This window comes from Tetrao urogallus (genome assembly GCF_951394365.1).
Source record: "Tetrao urogallus genome assembly, contig: scaffold_187, whole genome shotgun sequence".
NCBI classification, from domain to species: domain Eukaryota; kingdom Metazoa; phylum Chordata; class Aves; order Galliformes; family Phasianidae; genus Tetrao; species Tetrao urogallus.
Window position 1 is genome coordinate 821 of NW_027638847.1, and position 23,621 is coordinate 24,441.

The 23,621-nt window shown below is 60.5% G+C and overlaps 1 protein-coding gene across 6 annotated transcripts; it reads right to left on the reverse strand.

Moving 5' to 3' along the window:
- Positions 1-416: 416 nt before the first annotated feature.
- PRMT5 (protein arginine methyltransferase 5) lies at positions 417-23,615 on the reverse strand (the record flags this gene model as incomplete). 6 transcript variants are annotated; one of them, XM_079551172.1, is made up of 18 exons in its annotated part: positions 417-569; positions 1,312-1,376; positions 2,082-2,198; positions 2,470-2,563; positions 4,467-4,576; positions 6,811-6,986; positions 10,333-10,455; positions 11,183-11,241; positions 11,341-11,418; positions 13,408-13,569; positions 14,660-14,823; positions 15,647-15,696; positions 15,786-15,898; positions 17,756-17,776; positions 18,084-18,218; positions 21,762-21,847; positions 23,297-23,415; positions 23,506-23,615. In XM_079551172.1, 18 exons carry the CDS (start codon positions 23,613-23,615, stop codon positions 417-419), a joined length of 1,935 nt encoding a protein of 644 aa, XP_079407298.1. The 6 variants fall into 6 exon arrangements, with proteins under 6 accessions (XP_079407298.1, XP_079407300.1, XP_079407301.1 ...); XM_079551174.1 differs by lacking the exon at positions 17,756-17,776 and having other exon boundaries at positions 18,084-18,206; XM_079551175.1 differs by lacking the exon at positions 17,756-17,776 and having other exon boundaries at positions 4,503-4,576.
- Between the last annotated feature and the right edge of the window lie 6 nt (positions 23,616-23,621).

Below are 23,621 nucleotides of genomic sequence, written 5' to 3' on the forward strand. Positions count from 1 at the left end.
GCCCCAATCCAAGATGTCCACCCCAACCCAAGATGGCTGCACCCCACCCAAGACGTCAGCCCCCAACCCAAGATGGCTGCCCCCGTCCCAATACGGCCACCCCAATCCAAGATGTCCGCCCTCCACCCAAGATGTCCTCCCCCAATCCAAGATGGCTGCCCCCAACTCATTCTCACTCCAATCCAAGATGTCCGCCCCAAGATGCCCACCCCAATCCCAATATGGCCGCCCCCAAACGAAGACGTCTTCCCCCAACTCATTCTCACTCAAATCCAAGATGGCTGCCCCCATCCCCATACGGCCGCCCCAATCCAAGATATCCGCCCCCAACCCAAGATGGCTGCCCCCCTCCCATGCAGTCCTCCCCGAAACCAAGATGTCCGCCACCGGAAGCGCGGTGTCTGAGTCTTTATTGCTCACAGTCCGATGGTGTAGGAGCGGCCGGCGGGGTTGTGCAGGGCGGAGCAGGCCGGCTCGGTCACGGCCCACTCGTACCAAACCTTCTGTGGGGCCGCACGGCGCCAGAACGACAGCACCACCGTCTGCCCTGCCTGCACCGCCATTGGCTGCTGCGGGGAGACGGGGCGGGGCTCAGAGATCGGGCGGCCAATCGGGGAGGGTGTCCCAAGAACCCACCGAGGGATGGATCTAAGAAGGCTGACCGCAGCCAAGATGGCCACCCACCAAGGGATGGATCCAAGATGGCTGCCTGCAGCCAAGATGGCCACCCACCAAGGCATGGATCCAAGATGGCTGCCCACAGTTAAGATGGCTGCCCATCCAACAAGGAATGGATCCAAGATGGCTGCCCACAGTTAAGATGGCCGGCCACCCACAAAGGGATGGATCCAAGATGGCTGCCCACAGTTAAGATGGCCGCCCATCTGCCAAGGAATGGATCCAACATGGCTGCCCACAGTTAAGATGGCCGCCCATCCACCAAGGAATGGATCCAACATGGCTGCCCACAGTTAAGATGGCTGCCCACCCACCAAGGGATGGATCCAACATGGCTGCCTGCAGCCAAGATGGCTGCCCACCCACTAAGGCATGGATCCAAGATGGCTGCCCGCAGCCATGATAGCTCCAAGATGGCCTCCACCAATGGAACACAAGGGATCCAAGATGGCCGCCACCAATGGAACACAAAGGGACCCAAGATGGCTGCGTCAAGCCGAGACGGCCGCCCGATTGAAACCAATGGGTGCATTCAAGATGGCCGCCACCAATGGCACCTCAATGGACCGATCCAAGATGGCCGCCCGCATTGAACCCGACAGGCGGATCCAAGATGGCCGCCCCCAGGCGTACCTTCAAAGGGAAGAAGATGGGGAACCAGGAGAACATCCCAGGTGAGTGCGTCTCGGGGCGGATACCTGCGGGGCCACGCCCACCGTTAGCCCCGCCCCTTCCTCCCACTCTCATTGGCCCAGCCACGCCCATCAACCCCAAGCCCCACCCCTAAATCCCCACCCACTCTGGTTTTGACCACACCGGAAGCCACACCCCATTCTCCCCCTTCCGACCTCCCATTGGCTGCAACCACATCAAGCCCCACCCCTTAACCCCCATTCCATTGACCAGAACGGAAGCCCCACCCCTTTTTGCCCTGTCGGATCTCCCATTGGCTGCAACCACCTCAAGCCCCGCCCCTTAAAGCCTACCCCCACTCCACTGACCACAACAGAAGCCCCACCCCCTCCCGCTCCGTCCGATCTCCCATTGGCTGCAACCTTCTCAAGCCCCACCCCTTAACCCCAAGCACCACCCAATCCCCCATTGACTTTCGCTGTAGCCGCGATCTCCCATTGGCTGCAAACTCCTCAAGCCCCGCCCTTTAACGGCAAGCCCCGCCCATCCCCAACGGACTCAACAGTAACTCCGCCCTCGCTCAGCTCCCATTGGCTACAAGCACCTCAAGCCCCACCCCCTCAGCCTCCAAGCCCCACCCCGCAATCCCAAGCCCCACCCCCTCCCCCCTCCCCTTTTCATTCACCACACCGGAAGCCCCGCCCCCTCCTCCCCGCTGTGGCCTCCCATTGGCCGGCTCCCCTCCTCCCGCGGCCCGCCATTGGCCGTACTGAGGGTGACGTCTCCATAGAGGACGGTCTCAAAGTAGCCGGCGAAGCCGTGCAGGGCCGTGGTCACCGCCACCGGGAACGACAGCCGCCGGTAACGGCTGTTGTCCTCTGAGGGGTCTGCAACCGGAAGTGGGAGGGGCTACCCTCAGGACACGCCCCCCCCCAGGGGCGACGTCATCGCGAGGGGAGGGGCCATGATGAGGCCACGCCCACATCGCAATGTCATCATTGGAGACAACGGGGGAGGTTGGTTTTTGGCCTCCGCCCCTTTAAGAGCGCGGCTCCTTTAGCCCCGCCCACGCGAAGCCCTCCCCGGAAGCCCCTCCCACCGGAAGCGCCGCCCGGAAGTCCCGCCCCCAAAACAGGAAGTCCCGCCCCCCCCCCCCACCTGGCTTGGGGTGCTGGAAGGTGAAGCAGGGCTGCGGCGCCGCCAGCTGGTGGAAGTTGTGCAGCCGCACCACGTAGGGCGTCTCGAACTGCGCCTGTGGGGCTGCCCCATAAGTGCCCCGTAGCTGCCCCATAAGTGCCCCATAGCCGCCCCATCACTGCCCCACAAGTGCCCCATAGCCGCCCCACAGCCACCCCATAGATACCCCATAGCCCCACAAGTGTCCCATAGCTGCCCCATAAGTGCCCCACAGCTGCCCCATAGCCGCCCCATAGAAACCCCATAGCCGCCCCACAGCTGCCCCATAGCCGCCCCATAGATACCCCGTAGCCCCATAACTGCCCCATAGCCACCCCACAAGTGTCTCACAGCTGCCCCATAGCCACCCCACAAGTGCCCCATAGCCGCCCCACAGCTGCCCCATAGCTGCCCATAAGTGCCCCATAGCCACCCCACAAGTGCCCCACAGCTGCCCCATAGATGCCCCATAGCCCCACAAGTACCCCATAGCCGCCCCATAAGTGCCCCATAGCCGCCCCACAAGTGCCCCACAGCTGCCCCATAGCCGCCCCATAGATACCCCATAGCCCCATAAGTGCCCCATAGCCGCCCCATAAGTGCCCCATAGCTGCCCCACAAGTGTCTCACAGCTGCCCCATAGCCGCCCCATAGATACCCCATAGCCCCATAAGTGCCCCATAACTGCCCCATAAGTGCCCCATAGCCACCCCATAGATACCCCATAGCCCCATAAGTGCCCCATAGCCGCCCTACAGCTGCCCCATAGCCACCCCATAGATGCCCCATAACCCCATAAGTACCCCATAGCTGCCCCACAAGTGCCCCACAGCTGCCCCATAGCCGCCCCATAGATACCCCATAGCCCCATAAGTGCCCCCAGCCCCACACCCAGCCCAAGTGCCCCCCTACCCCACAAGTGCCTGCCAGCCCCACAAGTGCCCCCCAACCCCACAAGTGCTCCACAAGTGCCCAGCCCCACAAGTGCCCCAAAGCCCCACAAGTACCCCCAGCCCCACACCCAGCCCCACCAGTGCCCAACCCCACAAGTGTCCCCCAGCCCCACACCCAGCCCCACAAGTGCCCCACAGCCCCAAAACCGCCCCCCGCCCCACAAGTGCCCCCCGCCCCACTCCCAGCCCCACAAGTGTCCCCCCGCCCCACACGTGTCCCCCCGCCCCACACCCAGCCCCACAAGTGTCCCCCAGCCCCACACCCAACTCCACCAGCGTCCAGCCCCCCACGCAGCCCCATCCCCAGCCCCACACATGTCCAGCCCCACAAGTGCCCAGCCCCACAAGCGCCCCCCGCCCCACACCCAGCCCCACAAGTGTCCCCCCACCCCACACGTGTCCCCCAGCCCCACACCCAGCCCCACAAGTGCCCCACAGCCCCACAACCGCCCCCCGCCCCACAAGTGCCCAGCCCCACAAGCGCCCCCGCCCCACACCCAGCCCCACAAGTGTCCCCCCGCCCCACACGTGTCCCCCCGCCCCACACCCAGCCCCACAAGTGCCCCACAGCCCCACAACCGCCCCCCCGCCCCACAAGTGCCCAGCCCCACAAGCGCCCCCGCCCCACACCCAGCCCCACCAGTGTCCAGCCCCACAAGTGCCCAGCCCCACAAGCGCCCCCCGCCCCACACCCAGCCCCACAAGTGTCCCCCCACCCCACACGTGTCCCCCAGCCCCACACCCAGCCCCACAAGTGCCCCACAGCCCCACAACCGCCCCCCGCCCCACAAGTGCCCAGCCCCACAAGCGCCCCCGCCCCACACCCAGCCCCACAAGTGTCCCCCCGCCCCACACGTGTCCCCCCGCCCCACACCCAGCCCCACAAGTGCCCCACAGCCCCACAACCGCCCCCCGCCCCACCAGTGTCCAGCCCCACAAGTGCCCAGCCCCACAACCGCCTCCTGCCCCACAAGTGCCCAGCCCCACAAGCGCCCCCCGCCCCACACGCCGCCCCACACGCCGCACCTCGGGATGCCGGTCCCTCTCCCTGCAGCCGCGCACTTCGTTGTACAGCTTGGAGGAGGAGAGCGGCGCCAGGAAGGACGTGTAGGAGCAGGGGATGCTCACCCCCCCGGCTGTGGGGCGGCCCCACAAGTCACCCCATAAGTCACCCCATGGGTCACCCCATAAGTCACCCCACAAGTAGCTCTGGACGCGTCCCAGAAGTGACACCACAAGCAACCCCATAACTGACCCCATAACCAGCCCCACAAGTGACCCCATAACCGACCCCACAAGCGACCCCATAACTGACCCCATAACCAGCCCCACAAGTGACCCCATAGCTGACCCCATAACCAGCCCCACAAGCGACCCCATAGCTGACCCCATAACCAGCCCCACAAGTGACCCCATAACCGACCCCACACCTGACCCCATAACCAGCCCCACAAGTGACCCCATAGCTGACCCCATAACCAGCCCCACAAGTGACCCCATAGCTGACCCCATAACCAGCCCCACACGTGACCCCATAACCGACCCCACACCTGACCCCATAACCAGCCCCACAAGTGACCCCATAGCTGACCCCATAACTGACCCCACAAGTGACCCCATAGCTGACCCCATAACCAGCCCCACACGTGACCCCATAACCGACCCCACACCTGACCCCATAAGTGCCTCCATCGCTGACCCACACATCCACAAGGGATGCTCCCCCCATCTCTGCGACGGCCCCATAAGTGACCCCAGCCACCCTTCTATGGGCCCCCAGCCCCCCCAGCCCCCACATCTATGGGTCCTCAATGCCCCACACCCCAAACCCCACGGCTCCCCGTCCGCCCCAGACCCCAAACCCCAGACCCCAAAACCAAGGCCCCTCATCCCCCCCAGACCCCTCATCCCCCCCCAGACCCCAGACCCAAAACCCAGACCCCACATCTCCCCCAAAGCCCACAGCCCCCCCAGACCCCACACCCCAAACTCCAGACCCCAGACCCCACATCCCCCCACCCCTCATCCCCCAGACCCCAACCCCAAACCCCAGACCCCCAACCCCATTTCTACGGCTCCCCCTTCCCCTCCGACCCCAAACCCCACATCCCCCCCAGACCCCAGACCCCAAATCCCTGACCCCAAACTCCTCATCCCCTTCACCCCACATCCCCCTCAGACCCCACATCCCCCCCACCCCTCATCCCCCCAGACCCCAGACCCCAAACCCACATCCCCCCCAGACCCCAAACCCCACTCCACGGCCCCCCGCCCCACATCCCCCCCACCCCTCATGCCCCCCAGACCCCAGATCCCCCCAAGACCCCAGACCCCAAACCCCAGACCCCACATCTCCCCCAGACCCCAAACCCCACCCCCATGGCTCCCCAGCACCCCCAGACCCCAGACCCCAAATCCCAGACCCCAGACCCCACATCCCCCCCGCCCCACATCCCCCCAAGACCCCAAACCCCACCCCCATGGCTCCCCGTCCCCCCCAGACCCCAGACCCCAAACCCCAGACCCCTTATTCCCCCCAGACCCCAAACTCCAGACTTCTCATCCCCCCAGACCCCAGACCCCACATCCCCCCACCCCTCATCCCCCCAGACCCCAACCCCAAACCCCACACCCCCAACCCCATTTCTACGGCTCCCCCTTCCCCTCCGACCCCAAACCCCACATCCCCCCCCACCCCTCATCCCCCCAGACCCCAGACCCCAAATCCCTGACCCCAAACTCCTCATCCCCTTCACCCCACATCCCCCTCAGACCCCACATCCCCCCCACCCCACATCTCCCCCAGACCCCAGACCCCAAACCCCAGGCCCCACATCCCCCTCAGACCCCACATCCCCCCACCCCACATCCCCCCAGACCCCAAATCCCTGACCCCAAACTCCTCATCCCCCTCTCACCCCACATCCCCCCGGACCCCATATCCCCCCCCAGACCCCAGACCCCAAACCCACATCCCCCCCAGACCCAAAACCCCACTCCATGCCCCCCAGACCCCACATCCCCCCACCCCACATCCCCCCAGACCCCAGATCCCCCCAAGACCCCAGACCCCAAACCCCAGACCCCACATCTCCCCCAGACCCCAAACCCCACCCCCATGGCTCCCCAGCACCCCCAGACCCCAGACCCCAAATCCCTGACCCCAAACTCCTCATCCCCCTCTCACCCCACATCCCCCCGGACCCCATATCCCCCCCCAGACCCCAGACCCCAAACCCACATCCCCCCCAGACCCCAAACTCCAGACTTCTCATCCCCCCAGACCCCAACCCCAAACCCCAGACCCCCAACCCCATTTCTACGGCTCCCCCTTCCCCTCCGACCCCCCGCCCCCCATCCCCCCACGCACCCTTCAGGCAGGGCTGGGCGCCATCCAGGCACTCTGGCGCCAGCTCGTTGTCCCCGAAGGAGCCCAGCAGCTCCGACACCAGCAGGTCGGCGGCCTCCGGGGGGCGCCACTCGCGCATGTCGCGCTGCACCACCGACACCTGCGAGCCCCACTCCTCGTACTGCCAGCTCTCCAGCCTGCGACGGGGCGAGACGGGGCGCTGTGGGGCGCTATGGGGTGCTATGGGGCACTGTGGGGTGCTATGCGGCGCTATGGGGTGCTATGGGGTGCTATGGGGTGCTATGGGGTGCTATGCGGTGCTATGAGGTTCGATGGGGTGTTATGGGGCTGTATGGGGTGCTATGGGGCTCTATGGGGTGCTATGGGGCTCTATGGGGCGCTATGGGGCGCTATGGTATCCTACAGGGTGGTTGTGGGGTGACACCTGCGAGCCCCACTCCTCGTACTGCCAGCTCTCCAGCCTGCGATGGGGGGAGATGGGGCGCTGTGGGGTGCTATGGGGCGCTATGGGGCGCTGTGGGGTGCTATGGGGTGCTATGGGGCGCTATGGGGTGCTATGGGGCGCTATGGGGTGCTATGGGGTGCTATAGGGCACTATGCGGTGCTATGGGGTGCTATGGGGTGCTATGGGGCGCTATGGGGCTCTATGGGGTGCTATGGGGCGCTATGGGGTGCTATGGGGTGCTATGGGGTGCTATAGGGCACTATGCGGTGCTATGGGGTGCTATGGGGTGCTATGGGGCGCTATGGGGCTCTATGGGGTGCTATGGGGTGCTATGGGGCACTATGGGGTGCTATGGGGCTCTATAGGGTGCTATGGGGCTCTATGAGGTGCTATGGGGCGCTATGGGGCACTATGGGGCGCTATGGAGTGCTATAGGGTGCTATGGGGTTCGATGGGGTGTTATGGGGCTGTATGGGGTGCTATGGGGCTCTATGGGGCGCTATGGGGCACTATGGGGTGCTATGCGGCGCTAGGGTGTGCTATGGGGTGCTATGGGGTGCTATGGGGTCTCTATGGGGCGCTATGGGGTGCTATGCGGTTCAATAGGGTCCTATGGGGTGCTATGGGGCGCTATGGGGTGCTATGGGGCTCTATAGGGTGCTATGGGGCTCTATGGGGTGCTATGGGGCACTACGGGGCACTATGGGGTGCTATGGAGCGCTATAGGGTGCTATGGGGTGCTATGGGGTTCAATGGGGTCCTATGGGGTGCTATGGGGTGCTATGCGGTGCTATGGGGTGCTATGCGGTGCTATGGGGCACTATGGTGCACTATGGGGCTCTATAGGGCGCTGTGGGGCGCTATGGGTTGCTATGAGGTTCGATGAGGTATTATGGGGCTGTATGAGGTGCTATGGGGCTCTATGGGGCGCTATGGGGCGCTATGGGGTGCTATGGGGCGCTATGGGGTGCTATGGAGCACTATGGGGTGCTATGGGGTGCTATGGGGCTCTATGGGGCGCTATGGGATGCTATGGGGCGCTATGGGGCTCTATGGGGCGCTATGGGGTGCTATGGGGCGCTATGGGGTTCAATGGGGTCCTATGGGGTGCTATGGAGTGATATGGGGCGCTATGGGGTGCTATGGGGCGCTATGGAGTACTATGGTATCCTACAGGATGGTTATGGGGGTGACAACCTATGAGCCCCACTCCTCGTACTGCCAGCTCTCCAGCCTGCGACGGGGGGAGACGGGGTGCTGTGGGGTGCTATGGGGCTCTATGAGTTGCTATGGGTCCCTACGTGTTGCTGTGGGTCTCTATGGGTCTCTATGGGTCGCTATGGATTCCTATGGGTCACCATGAGTCCCTATGGGTCTCTATGGGTCCCTATAGATCGCTATGGGTTGCTATGGGTCCCCACGGTTGCTATGGGTCCCTATGGGTCGCTATGAGTCCCTATGGTCGCTATGGGTCTCTATGTGTCTCTATGGGTCGCTATGGGTCCCTATGGTCACTATGGGTCGCTATGGGTCCCTATGGTTGCTATGTGTCCCTATAGATCGCTATAGGTTGCTATGGGTCCCTATAGGTCGCTATGGGTCGCTATGGGTCCCTATGGTCCCTATGGTCGCTATGGGTCCCTATGGATCACTATGGGTCTCTATGGGTCTCTATGGGTCCCTATAGGTTGCTATGGGTCGCTATGGGTCCCCATGGGTCGCTATGGGTCCCTATGGTCGCTATGGGTCCCTATAGGTTGCTATGGTCGCTATGGGTCGCTATGTGTCCCTATGGTCCCCATGGGTCTCTATGGGTCGCTATGGGTCCCTATGGGTCTCTGTGGGTCTCTATGGGTCCCTATGGGTCTCTATGTGTCTCTATGGGTCGCTATGGGTCTCTATAGGTTGCTATGGGTCCCTATGGGTCGCTATGGGTCCCTATGGTCGCTATGGGTCCCTATGGTCGCTATGGGTCCCTATAGGTCGCTATGGGTCGCTATGAGTCCCTATAGGTTGCTATGGGTCGCTATGGGTCGCTATGGGTCCCTATGGGTTGCTATGGGTCCCCATGGGTTGCTATGGGTCCCTATGGTCGCTATGGGTCCCTATAGGTTGCTATGGTCGCTATGGGTCGCTATGTGTCCCTATGGTCCCCATGGGTCTCTATGGGTCGCTATGGGTCCCTATGGGTCTCTGTGGGTCTCTATGGGTCCCTATGGGTCTCTATGTGTCTCTATGGGTCGCTATGGGTCTCTATAGGTTGCTATGGGTCCCTATGGGTCGCTATGGGTCCCCATGGGTCGCTATGGGTCCCTATGGTCGCTATGGGTCCCTATGGTCGCTATGGGTCCCTATAGGTCGCTATGGGTCGCTATGAGTCCCTATAGGTCGCTATGGGTCGCTATGGGTCCCTATGGTCGCTATGGGTCCCTATGGTCGCTATGGGTCCCCATGGGTCGCTATGGGTCCCTATGGTTGCTATGGGTCCCCATGGGTCGCTATGGGTCCCTATGGTCGCTATGGGTCCCTATGGTTGCTATGGGTCCCCATGGGTCGCTATGGGTCCCTATGGTTGCTATGGGTCCCCATGGGTCGCTATGGGTCCCTATGGTCGCTATGGGTCTCTATGAGTCCGCATGGGTCGCTATGGGTCCCTATGGTCGCTATGGGTCCCTATGGTCGCTATGTGTCTCTATGGGTCGCTATGGGTCTCTATGAGTCCCCATGGGTCGCTATGGGTCCCTATGGGTCGCTATGGGTCCCTATGGTCGCTATGGGTCCCTATGGGTCGCTATGGGTCCCTATGGGTCGCTATGGGTCCCTATGGTCGCTATGGGTCCCTATAGGTCGCTATGGGTCGCTATGTGTCTCTATGGGTCGCTATGGGTCCCTATAGGTCGCTATGGGTCGCTATGGGTCCCTATGGTCGCTATGGGTCCCTATAGGTCCCTATGGGTCGCTATGGGTCCCTATGGTCGCTATGGGTCCCTATGGTCGCTATGGGTCCCTATAGGTCGCTATGGGTCGCTATGTGTCTCTATGGGTCGCTATGGGTCGCTGTGGTGGCTGTGACTCACGTGACGACGGCGTTGGGGTTCTTCTCCACAGCAAACACTCGGATGCGGCGCTGCGCCATGCGGGCGGCCCTCAGTGCTGCGTTCACCAGCGGCCCGCGCCCTGCGCCCAGCACCAGCACCACCCTGCGGGGAGCCAGCGTCAGCCCCACGGCTGCCCCACGGCTGCCCCATAGCTGCCCCATGGCTGCCCCATGGCCACCCCACAGCTGCCCCATAGCTGCCCCCATGGCTGCCCCATAACTGCCCCACGGCTGCCCCATAGCTGCCCCATAGCTGCCCCATAGCTGCCCCATGGCTGCCCCATAGCTGCCCCCATGGCTGCCCCATAACTGCCCCATGGCTGCCCCATAGCTGCCCCACAGCTGCCCCATAGCTGCCCCATGGCCTCCCCATAGATGCCCCATGGCTGCCCCACAGCTGCCCCACAGCTGCCCCATGGCTGCCCCACAGCTGCCCCATAGAGACCCCATAGCTGCCCCCATGGCTGCCCCATAACTGCCCCATGGCTGCCCCATAGCTGCCCCACAGCTGCCCCATAGCTGCCCCATGGCCTCCCCACAGCTGCCCCACAGCTGCCCCATGGCTGCCCCACAGCTGCCCCATAGAGACCCCATAGCTGCCCCCATAACTGCCCCATAGCTGCCCCATAGCTGCCCCACAACTGCCCCACAGCCACCACATAGCTGCCCCATAGCTGCCCCACAGCCGCCCCATAGCTGCCCCATAGGTGCCCCATAGATACCCCATAGCGCCCCATGGCTGCCCCATAGAAACCCCGCAGCGCAGATGCACACAGTGGGGCGCTATGGGGCGCTATGGGGCGCTATGGGGCAGCCCCACAAGCACTCACTGCACGTTGGTTTCCTTCTCCTCCTCGGGCACGCGGTCCAGCAGACATTTATAGATGGCCTTATATGGGCAAAAAGGGGCGTGGCCGCGTCAGAGAGGGGGCGTGGCCACGCTCACTCAGAGGAAGTCCCGCCCCCCGAAGCCGGAAGTCCCGCCCACCTGCTGGTATTGGCTGTATTTGATTGGATCCTTCTCGAAGACTTCGTACGTCTGCGACTCCAGGTTGTCCATCAGGGGCTGCGCCAAAAGGGGCGGGGTCAGAGCAAGCCACGCCCCCTCATTAGCATAACCCCCCGCCGTTCGCACTCTTTTGGCCAATGGAAAGCCCCGCCTCCAATCCTATGCACGAAGCCACGCCCCCAGGACCAAACCAACACGTTAAGCCCCGCCCCTGACAGCCAAGCCTTTGCATTCCTATTGGTTGGAATCCGTATTAAGCCCCGCCCCCTACCATAAGCCCCACCCCTTCCATTGCCCCCAATGCCTTACCTTCTGCACTCCGTCCCCTTAGGCTCCGCCCCCTTAGGCCCCTCCCACTTCCTGTCCCGCCCCTTTAATCCTCAAACCTCTACAGGGCGCTGCAGGTCATCCAAACATCCCACTTTAGACTCCTCCACTTCCTGTTCCACCCTTTAAGCCCCTCCCACTTCCTGCCACGCCCCTCCAAGCCCCTCCCACTTCCTGCCCCGCCCCTTCCGACGTTCCCACCTGCAGGGGGCGCTGCAGGTAATCCTGATATCTCACTTTAAACCCCTCCCACTTCCTGCCCTTCCCTTTAAAGCCCTCCCACTTCCTGCCCCGCCCCATACAAGCCCCTCCCACTTTCTTCCCCACCCCCCTCCAAGCCCCTCCCACTTCCGGCCCTGCCCCTTCCGGCCCTCCCACCTGCAGGGGGCACTGCAGGTAATCCAGACTTTAGACTCCCCCACTTCCTGCCCCTTTAACGCCCTCCCACTTCCTGCCCTGCCCCTCCAAGCCCCTCCCACGTCCTGCCCCGCCCCTCCAAGCCCCTCCCACTTCCTGCCCCGCCCCTTCCGGCCTTCCCACCTGCAGGGGGCACTGCAGGTAATCCAGACTTTAGACTCCCCCACTTCCTGCCCTGCTCCTCCAAGCCCTTCCCACTTCCTGCCCCGCTCCTCCAAGCCCCTCCCACTTCCTGCCCCGCCCCTCCAAGCTTCCCCACTTCCTGCCCCGCCCCTTCCGGCCTTCCCACCTGCAGGGGGCACTGCAGGTAATCCAGACTTTAGACTCCCCCACTTCCTGCCCCTTTAACCCCCTCCCACTTCCTGCCCCGCCCCTCCAAGCCCCTCCCACTTCATGCTCCGTCCCTTCTGGCCCCCCCACCTGCAGGGGGCACTACAGGTAATCCAGACTTTAGACTCTCTCACTTCCTGCCCTGCTCCTCCAAGCCCCTCCCACTTCCTGCCCTGCCCCTCCAAGCCCCTCCCACTTCCTGCCCCGCCCCTCCAAGCCCCTCCAACTTCCTGCCTCGCCCCTTCCGGCCTTCCCACCTGCAGGGGGCACTACAGGTAATCCAGACTTTGGACTCCCCCACTTCCTGCCCCTTTAACCCCCTCCCACTTCCTGCCCCGCTCCTCCAAGCCCCTCCCACTTCCTGCCCCACCCCTTCCGGCCTTCCCACCTGCAGGGGGCACTACAGGTAATCCAGACTTTAGACTCTCCCACTTCCTGCCCCTTTAACGGCCTCCCACTTCCTGCCCCGCCCCTCCAAGCCCCTCCTACTTCCTGCCTCGCCCCTTCCGGCCTTCCCACCTGCAGGGGGCACTACAGGTAATCCAGACTTTAGACTCTCCCACTTCCTGCCCTGCTCCTCCAAGCCCTTCCCACTTCCTGCCCCGCCCCTCCAAGCCCCTCCCACTTCCTGCCCCGCCCCTCCAAGCCCCTCCCACTTCCTGCCCCGCCCTTTCCACTCCTCCCACATGCCGGGGGCACTGCAAGTCATCCAGACTTTGGACTCCCCCAATTCCTGCCCCTTTAACCCCCTCCCACTTCCTGCCCCGCCCCTCCAAGCCCCTCCCACTTCCTGCCCTGCCCCTCCAAGCCCTTCCCACTTCCTGCCCCGCCCCTCCAAGCCCCTCCCACTTCCTGCCCTGCCCCTCCAAGCCCCTCCCACTTCCTGCCCTGCTCCTCCAAGCCCCTCCCACTTCCTGCCCCGCCCCTCCAAGCCCCTCCCACTTCCTGCCCCGCCCCTTCCGGCCCCCCCACCTGCAGGGGGCACTGCAGGTAATCCTCGTATCCTCGCGCAAACAGCTCGTAGGCCGATGGCGGGGGCCGGTTCTGCCCCACGTGCTCCAGGTACTGCAGGTAGGCGCTCAGCGGCTTGGGCTCGTGGTGTGGGGCGCCCCACAGCACCACCTGCACCTCCAGCTGCGGGGGGAAACGATGGCGGGCACTGCCTGCCCCATAGCCGCCCCACAGCGATCCCATAGGGACCCCATAGCGACCTCAGAGCAGCCCCATAGCAGTAGTGACCCCATAAGGACCCCAGAGGGACCCCAGAGCGACCCCAGAGCAGCCCCATAGCTGCCCCATAGAGGCCCCATCGCTGTAGTGACCCCATAAGGACCCCATAGGGACCCCACAGCGACCTCAACGCAGCCCCATAGGGGCCCCATAGCAGTAGTGACCCCATAAGGACCCCATAGAGACCCCATAGTGGCCCCATAGCAGTAGTGACCCCATAATGACCCCACAGGGACCACATAGTGGCCCTATAGCGCCCCCATAGAAACCCCATAGCAGCCCCATAGTGACCCCATAAGAACCCCATAGGGACCCCATAGCGACCCCAGAGCAGCCCCATAGCGGCCCCATAGCAGTAGTGACCCCATAAGAACCCCATAGGGACCCCATAGCGACCCCATAGAGATCCCATAGAGGCCCCACAGCCCAGCTCCCAACCCCACAGCGTTCCAGCCCTACAGAACCTCCACAGCCCCCTTCCCAGCCCCACATCCCCCCTTCCAGCCCCACATCCCACCTTCCAGCCCCACATCCCCCCTTACCAGCCCCACAGCGCCCCCCAGCTCCACAGCCCCCCTCCCAGCCCCACACCCCCCATCCCAGCCCCACACCCCCCATCCCAGCCCCACATCTCCCCTTCCCAGCCCCACCTCCCCCCTTCCAGCCCCACAGCCATCTTCCCAGCCCCATAGACCCTCCACAGCCCCACAGATCCCCTACAGCCCCACAGCCCCCTTGCCAACCCCACATCCCCCCATCCCAGCCCCACCTCCCCCCCATCCCAGCCCCATATCCCCCCATCCCAGCCCCACATCCCCCATTCCAGCCCCACATCCCCCCCTTCCAGCCCCACATCCCCCCTTCCCAGCCCCACATCCCCCCATCCCAGCCCCATATCCCCCCATCCCAGCCCCACATCCCCGCCTTCCCAGCCCCACCTCCCCCCCCATCCCAGCCCCACATCCCCCCATCCCAGCCCCACATCCCCGCTCACCTTGAGCAGGCGGCCCAGCAGGCGCTGGTGGGGCCGGGACAGGACGGGGAAGCCCTTCTTGTTGGTGAGGAAGATGCTGGTGGGCAAGATGGCCGCCCGCAGCGGCTCCCCCAGCCAGCGGTCGATGGCCTCCGCTGACGGCAAATCAGGGCCCACCTCCAGCGCTGGGCGGGGACAAACGAGAGGCCACGCCCCCTTTTGAGGCCGAAGCTCCGCCCATCCCCATTTGCCACCCCATAGTGCCCTATGGGTGACTTAGGCCCCGCCCCCCTTTGCCATCAGCACGTGGCTCCGCCCACAAGGCGGAAAGAGAAGAAAGGATTAAGCCCCGCCCCCTGCAGATGTAGCCACGCCCACTTCATCATTGCCCCACCCCCACACCGCTATTCCTCCAATGCCTTCATAGATTTCCCCCGTTGACCCTCTAAGCTCCGCCCCCAAAAGCCTTGGCCACGCCCACATATAGCCCCACCCGACCCCAACCACCATATATGGGATACAAGCCCCGCCCCTTCCCTCCCAAACCCCGCCCACTCAGCTCTAGCCCCACCCACAGGCACAAGCCCCGCCCCTTCCTGTCTCAGCATTGCCACCTATTCGTCACCCCGCCCCTTCCTCTCCCCGCTCCGCCCTTTCCTGCCGTGACCCCGCCCCTTCCTTCCCATGCCCCACCCTCTTTCACCCATAGCTCCGCCTTTTCCTTTTCTGGCTCCACCCCCTTTCACCCACGCCTCCACCTCTCCCTTTTTGTGACCCCTCTCTTTCCCATCCATGGCCCCTCCCCTTCCTGCCGTGGCTCCTCCTCTTCCTGTCACAACCCCACCCCCCTCCTGCCGTGGCCCCACCCCCTTTTCTCCATGGCTCCGCCCTTTCCCGTTGCTGCTCCATTCCCTTTTGTGGCCCCGCCCCCTTCCTGACGTGGCCCCGTCTCTTCCTGCCGTGACCCCGCCCCTTCCTGTTGTGGCCCCGCCCCTTCCTGCCACTCACCCAGCCCGACCCTCTTGTTGTAGTCGCACAGAGTCCGGAAGTTGTTCCACCTGCAAAGGCCCCAAATCCTCGTTTTCGCACCCGCACTTCATTAACGCCCCCCCCATTAATTAGTTAATTAACTTCATTAACGACCCACCAGTGCCACGTCCGCTCCTCCTGCCGCCCGTCGCCCTCGTTAGGCAGCGGCTCGTTAGCGATGGCGTCCTCGCGCCCGTCCTCGGGGGCCAGCAGGGGCACGCGCACCCACACCTGCAGCAATTAACGCAATTAACGCCCATTAACGAGCCTGAGGCACCAATCAAACCCACCGCGTCCCCAATTAACACCCTCCAAACCCCAATTAGACCTCGTTAAGACCCATTAAACCCCGTTAAGACTCATCAAAACCATACTGAGCCTCATAAGACTCATTAGGTTTTAATTAAAGCTCATTAAAACTCAATTAAACCCCGTCATGGCCCATTAAGATGCTGCTAAACCACACTGGACTTCATTAAGCATAAATTAAAACTTTATTAAGGCTTATTAAAAACCCATTAAGCCCCATTAAGACCCACTAACCCCCATTAAGACTCAATTAAACCCCATTAAGGCACAATTAAGCCCCACTAAGGCTCAATTAAACCCCATTAAGACCCTACTAAGCCTCATTAAGTCTCATTAAGCTTTAATTAGACCCTATTAAGACCCAACAAGCCCCATTATGGCCCATTAAAACCTTGCTAAACCCCATTAAGTTCAATTAAGCTTCAATTAAGCTCTATTAAAATCAATTAAGCCCCATTAACACTCTCTAAGCTTCAATTAAACCCCATTAAGACCCATTAAACCCCATTAAGACCCATTAATCACCACTGAGCCCCAATTAAGCCTTAATTAACTCTAATTAACCCCCCGTGCTCACCGCAGCCCCATGTTTCACCCCCTGCAGAGCCATTAAGCCCCAATTAACCCCATTAAGCCCCAATTAACACCCATTAAGCCCCCACATCAACCCCACCAAAGGCCCACTAAACCCCACCAAAGCGCCATTAAACTCCAATTAAGCCTTAATTAGCACTAATTAATTCCTGTACTCACTGCAGCCCTGTGCAGCACCCACTGCTGAGCCATTAAGCCCCAATTAACCCTCATTAAGCCCCAATTAACCCCCATTAAGCCCCACTTAAACCCCACTAAACCCCATTTAACCCCACCAAAGCCCCACTAACCCCCACCAAAGGCCCAATTAAGCCTTAATTAGCGCTAATTAAGCCCCGTACTCACGTCAGCCCCGTGCGGCACCCCCTGCAGAGCCATTAAGCCCCAATTAACCCCCATTAAGCTCCAATTAACCCCCATTAACCCCCATTTAACGCCATCAAACCCCACCAAAACCCCACTAAACCCCACCAAAGGCCCAATTAAGCCTTAATTAGCACTAATTAACCCCCGTACTCATGGCAGCCCTGTGCGGCGCCCCCTGCAGAGCCCTTAAGCCCCAATTAATCCCCACTCAAACCCCATTTAACCCCATTTAACCCCATTTAACCCCACCAAAGGCCCAGCAAAGGCCCATTTAAGCCTTAATTAGCGCTAATGAACCCTGTACTCACGGCAGCCCAGTGCGGCGCCCCCTGCAGAGCCATTAAGCCCCAATTAACCCCCATTAACCCCCATTTAACGCCATCAAACCCCACCAAAACCCCATTCAACCCCACCAAAGGCCCAATTAAGCCTTAATTAGAACTAATGAACCCGTACTCACGGCAGCCCCGTGCAGCGCCCCCTGCAGAGCCCTTAAGCCCCAATTAACCCCCATTAAGCCCCAATTAACCCCACTTAAACCGCATTAAACCCCACCAAACCGCATTAAACCCCACCAAACCCCATTAAACCCCACCAAAGCCCCAATTAAGCCTTAATTAGCACTAATTATCCCCCATACTCACGGCAGCCCCGTGCGACGCCCCCTGCAGAGCCATTAAGCCCCAATTAACCCCCATTAAGCCCCAATTAACCCCCATTAACCCCCATTTAACCCCATCAAACCCCACCAAAGCCCCACTAAACCCCACCAAAGGCCCAATTAAGCCTTAATTAGCACTAATTAACCCCTGTACTCACAGCAGCCCCGTGCGGTGCCCCCTGCAGAGCCATTAAGACCCATTACGCCCCACTTAAACCCCATTGAACCCCATTGAACCCCATCAAACCCCACCAAAACCCCACTAAACCCCAGCAAAGGCCCAATTAAGCCTTAATTAGCACTAATTAAGCCCTGTACTCACAGCAGCCCCGTGCGACGCCCCCTGCAGAGCCCTTAAGCCCCAATTAACCCCCATTAAGCCCCAATTAACCCCACTTAAACCGCATTAAACCCCACCAAACCCCATTAAACCCCACCAAAACCCCAATTAAGCCTTAATTAGCACTAATTATCCCCCGTACTCACAGCAGCCCCGTGCGGCGCCCCCTGCAGATGCGCACACAGCCCGCGGGCCAGGTTGGGGCAGTGGGGGCCCCTGAGGGGCAGCAGCACAGCGGGGACCCCCAGGTAGGCAGCAAAATCCAGCTCCTGCTGCAGGGCCTGCAGGAACCACACAATTAACACCTAAATCCCACAATTCCCACCAAAAACCCCAAAATCCCGACCAAAAATAACGAAATTCCGACCAAAAACCCCAAAATAGGAGCAAAAACCCAAAAATTCCGACCAAAAATAACGAAATTCCGACCAAAAACCCCAAAATCCCGACCAAAACCCCAAAATTCCGACCAAAAATAATGAAATTCAGACCAAAAACCCCAAAATAGGAGCAAAAACCCAAAAATCCCGACCAAAAATAATGAAATTCAGACCAAAAACCCCAAAATAGGAGCAAAAACCCAAAAATCCCGACCAAAAATAATGAAATTCAGACCAAAAACCCCAAAATTCCAACCAATAATAACGAAATTCCGACCAAAAACCCAAAAATCCCGACCAAAAATAATGAAATTCAGACCAAAAACCCCAAAATTCCAACCAATAATAACGAAATTCCGACCAAAAACCCCAAAATTCCGACCAAAAATAACGAAATTCCAACCAAAAGCCCCAAAATTCAGACCAAAACCCCAAAATTCCGACCAAAAATAATGAAATTCAGACCAAAAACCCCAAAATTCTGACCAAAACCCAACAATTCTGACCAAAAACCCCACAATTCCCACCAAAAACCCCAAAATAGGAGCAAAAACCCCAAATTCCAACCAAAAACCCCAAAATTTGGACCAAAAATAACAAAATTCCGACCAAAAACCCCAAATTTCTGACCAAAACCCAACAATTCTGACCAAAAACCCCAAAATAGGAGCAAAAACCCAAAAATTCCAACCAAAAACCCCAAAATTCAGACCAAAACCCAACAATTATGACCAAAACCCCCACAATTCCAACCAAAAACCCCAAAATAGGAGCAAAAACCCAAAAATTCCAACCAAAAACCCCAAAATTCAGACCAAAACCCAACAATTATGACCAAAACCCCCACAATTCCAACCAAAAACCCCAAAATAGGAGCAAAAACCCAAAAATTCCAACCAAAAACCCCAAAATTTGGACCAAAAATAACAAAATTCCGACCAAAAACCCCAAAATTCTGACCAAAACCCCAAAATTCAGACCAAAAACCCAACAATTCAGACCCCAAACCCCACAATTCCAACCAAAAACCCCAAAATTTGGACCAAAAACCCCAAAATTTGGACCAAAAACCCCAAAATTCGGACCCCAAATCCCAAAATTCCGACCCAAAACCCAAAAATTCCGACCAAAAATCCCAATATTCGAACCAAAAATCCCAAAATTTGAACCAAAAACCCAAAATTGGGACCAAAAATCCAAAATTTGAACCAAAAACCCCAAATTTCCGACCAAAACCCAAGAATTCCGACCAAAAACCCCAAATTCAGACCAAAAATCCCAAAATTCTGACCAAGAACCCCACAAATTTGGACCAGAAACCGAAGAATTTGGACCAAAAACCCCAAAATTCAGACCAGAAACCCCAAAATTCTGACAAAAAACCCCAAAATTCACAGCAAAAATCACAAAATTCAGACCAGAAACCCCAAAATTCTGACAAAAAACCCCAAAATTCCGACCCCAAACCCCACAATTCCAACCAGAACCCCCACAATTCAGCCCCCAAACCCCACAGTTCAGCCCCACACCCCCCTTCCTCCCCCCAAATCCCCCCATCTCCCCCCATTCCTACCCCCAAGCCCCCTTTCTCCCCCCCTTCTCCCCCCATCTCCCCCCATTCCTCCTCCCCCTTCTCCCCCCTTTCTCCCCCCACTCCTCCCCCCATCTCCCCCCATTCCTCCCCCAACCCCATTTTCTCCTCTTCTCCCCCCCTTCCTCCCCCCTAAATCCCCCCCAACCCCCCCATCTGCCCCCAATTCCTCCCTTCTCCCCCCCATCTCCCCCCATTCCGCCCCCCCATCTCCCCCCATTCCTCCTCCCCCTTCTCCCCCTCTTCTCCCCCCATTCCTCCCCCCCATCTGCCCCCATTCCTCCCCCCTTTCTCCCCCTTCTTCCCCCATTCCTGCCCCCATTCCTCCCCCTTTCTCCCCCCATTCCTCCCCCCCACCTCCCCCCATTCCTCCTCCCTCTCTCCCCCCTCAACCCCCCCATCTCCCCCCATTCCTCCCCCCAACCCCATTTTCTCCTCTTCTCCCCCCACTCCTCCCCCGTAAATCCCCCCCAACCCCCCCATCTGCCCCATTCCTCCCCCCAAATCCCCCCATCTGCCCCCATTCCTCCCCCCCTTCTCCCCCCATTCCTCCTCCCCATCTCCCCCCTTTCTCCCCCCATTCCTCCCCCCTTCTCCCCCCCCTCTGCCCCCTTTCTCCCCCCATTCCTCCCCCCATTCCTCCCCCTTCTCCCCCATCCCTCCCCCCCACCTCCCCCCATTCCTCCCCCCATCTCCCCCCTCAACCCCCCCATCTCCCCCCATTCCTCCCCCAACCCCATTTACTCCTCTTCTCCCCCCATTCCTCCCCCCCTCTCCCCCCCCTCTGCCCCCTTTCTCCCCCCATTCCTCCTCCCTCTCTCCCCCCTCAACCCCCCCATCTCCCCCCCTTCCTGCCCCCATTCCTCCCCCCATCTCCCCCCATTCCTCCCACCAAACCCCCTTTCTCCCCCCATTCCTCCCCCCATCTGCCCCCATTCCTCCCCCTTTCTCCCCCCCCCTGCCCCCTTTCTCCCCCTTCTGCCCCCATTCCTGCCCCCATTCTTCCCCCCTTCTCCCCCCACCTCCCCCCATTCCTCCCCCCATCTCCCCCCTCAACCCCCCCATCTCCCCCCATTCCTCCCCCCCTTCTGCCCCCATTCCTCCTCCCCATCTCCCCCCTTTCTCCCCCCATTCCTCCTCCCCATCTGCCCCCATTCCTCCCCCCTTCTCCCCCCATACCCCCTTTCTCCCCCCATTCCTCCCCCCTTTCTCCCCCTTCTTCCCCCATTCCTGCCCCCATTCCTCCCCCTTTCTCCCCCCATCTCCTCCCCATCTCCCCCCATTCCTCCCCCAACCCCATTTTCTCCTCTTCTCCCCCCATTCCTCCCCCCTGAATCCCCCCCAACCCCCCCATCTGCCCCCATTCCTCCCCCCCATCTCCCCCCATTCCTCCTCCCCCTTCTCCCCCCATGTCCCCCCATTCCTCCCCCCATCTCCCCCCATTCCTCCCCCCCATCTCCCCCCATTCCTCCTCCCCCTTCTCCCCCCATGTCCCCCCATTCCTCCCCCCATCTCCCCCCATTCCTCCCCCCATCTCCCCCCATTCCTCCCCCCCATTCCTCCTCCCCCTTCTCCCCCCATCTCCCCCCATTCCTCCTCCCCATCTCCCCCCATTCCTCCCCCCCATCTGCCCCCATTCCTCCCCCCTTCTCCCCCCCTTCTCCCCCCATTCAACCCCCCCATCTGCCCCCATTCCTCCCCCCTTTCTCTCCCCCCATTCCTCCCCCAACCCCCCTTTCTCCCCCCCATCTGCCCCCATTCCTCCCCCCAACCCCATTTTCTCCCTTTCTCCCCCCATTCCTCCCCCCAAATCCCCCCCAAACCCCCCGTTTCTCCCCCCATCCCCCCCTCACCGCCTCCGAGTTCCTCCTGACGGCCTCCAGCGGGGAGTCGGGCCGGATCCACGGGGACACCTTGCCCACGATCAGGGTGTTCCAGTCTGGGGGGACACAACGGGGTTTTGGGGCCCTCTGGGGGGGGTCGTACCCACAGAAACCCCATAGAATCCCATACGGCGCCAGGGAAACCCCACAGAGCACCATAGAATCACATATGAAGCCACGGAGACCCCATAAGGCCCCACAGGACCCCATGGAGACCCCTAAGACCCCATAAGACCCCATCAGACCCCACAGAGACCCCACAGATCCACGCGAGACCCCATAGAACCCCACAGACACTCCACAAAGCCCCATAAGAACCCATAGACCCCCATCAGGTCCCCTAAGAACCCATAGGATCCCACAAGACCGCATAGATCCCCATAGGATCCCATAAGACCCCATAGGATCCCATAAGACCCCATAAGACCCCACAGAGACCCCACAGATCCACGCGAGACCCCATAGAACCCCACAGACACTCCACAAAGCCCCATAAGAACCCATAGATCCCCATCAGGTCCCCTAAGACCCCATAGGATCCCACAAGACCACATAGATCCCCATAGGATCCCATAAGACCCCATAGGATCCCATAAGACCCCATAAGACCCCACAGAGACTCACAGACACTCCACACAACCCCATAAGACCCCATAGAGCCCCATAGGATCCCATAGAGACCCCATAGCGACCCCTAAGATCCCATAGAGCCCCACACAAACGCTATAAATCCTCATAAGACCCCACAGAGCCCCATGAGATCCCACAAGACCCCATAGAGGCCCATAAGACCCCATAGGGCCCCATAAGACCCCACAGAGACTCAGACACTCCACACAGCCCCATAAAACCACATAGGACCCCATAAGACCCCATAGGGCCCCATAAGACCCCATAAGGCCCCAGAGAGACCCCATAAAAGAACCATAGTGTCCCTTAAGACCCCATAGATCCCCATCGGGTCCCATAAGACCCCATAGCATCCCATAAGACCGCATAGATCCCCATAGGACCCCATAAGACCCCATAAGACCCCACGGAGACCCCATAGAGACTCACAGACACACCACACAGCCCCATAAGATCCCATAAAGCTCCATAGGATCCCACAGAGCCCCTTAAGACCGCATAGATCCCCATAGGATCCCATAAGACCCCATGGAGACCCCATAGAGACCCCATAAAGACTCACAGACACTCCACACGGCCCTGTAAGACCCCATAGAGCCCCATAAGACCCCATAGAGCCCCATAAGATCCCCATAGGATCCCATAAGACCCCATAGAGCTCCATAAGACCCCACAGAGACCCCATAGAGACTCACAGACACTACAGAGCCCCATAAGACCCTATAGAGCCCTTTAAGACCTCATAGATCCCCATAAGACCTCACAGAGCCCCATAAGACCCCATAGAGCCCCATAAGACCCCATAAAGCCCCGTAAGACCCCATAAAGCCCCGTAAGACCCCACAGATCCCCATCGGATCCCCGCCGGGCCGTACCCCTCCCGGCCAGCAGCAGGTCGGACCGGGTTTGCGGGCCGGGCCGCTCCTTGGCGGGCAGCAGCCGAAACTCGCGGCGGTGACGGGGATGGAAAAGCGGAGCGCAGAGAAAATCGAACCTAAATACCAGAAAAAAAAAAGAAAAAAGAAAGAAATAAAAAAGGCCCAAATCGGGGCAACTGCTAACAGTAAAATAAAAACCGCCTCACCCCTGCCGGGCCACCGCCCCCAGAGCCGCCGCCACCTCCGGCACGCAGCCCAACTCCCGCCCGCTCGACACCCGCGCCGTGCCCGCAGCGCCCGGCCCCGCCGCCGCCATGCTGCC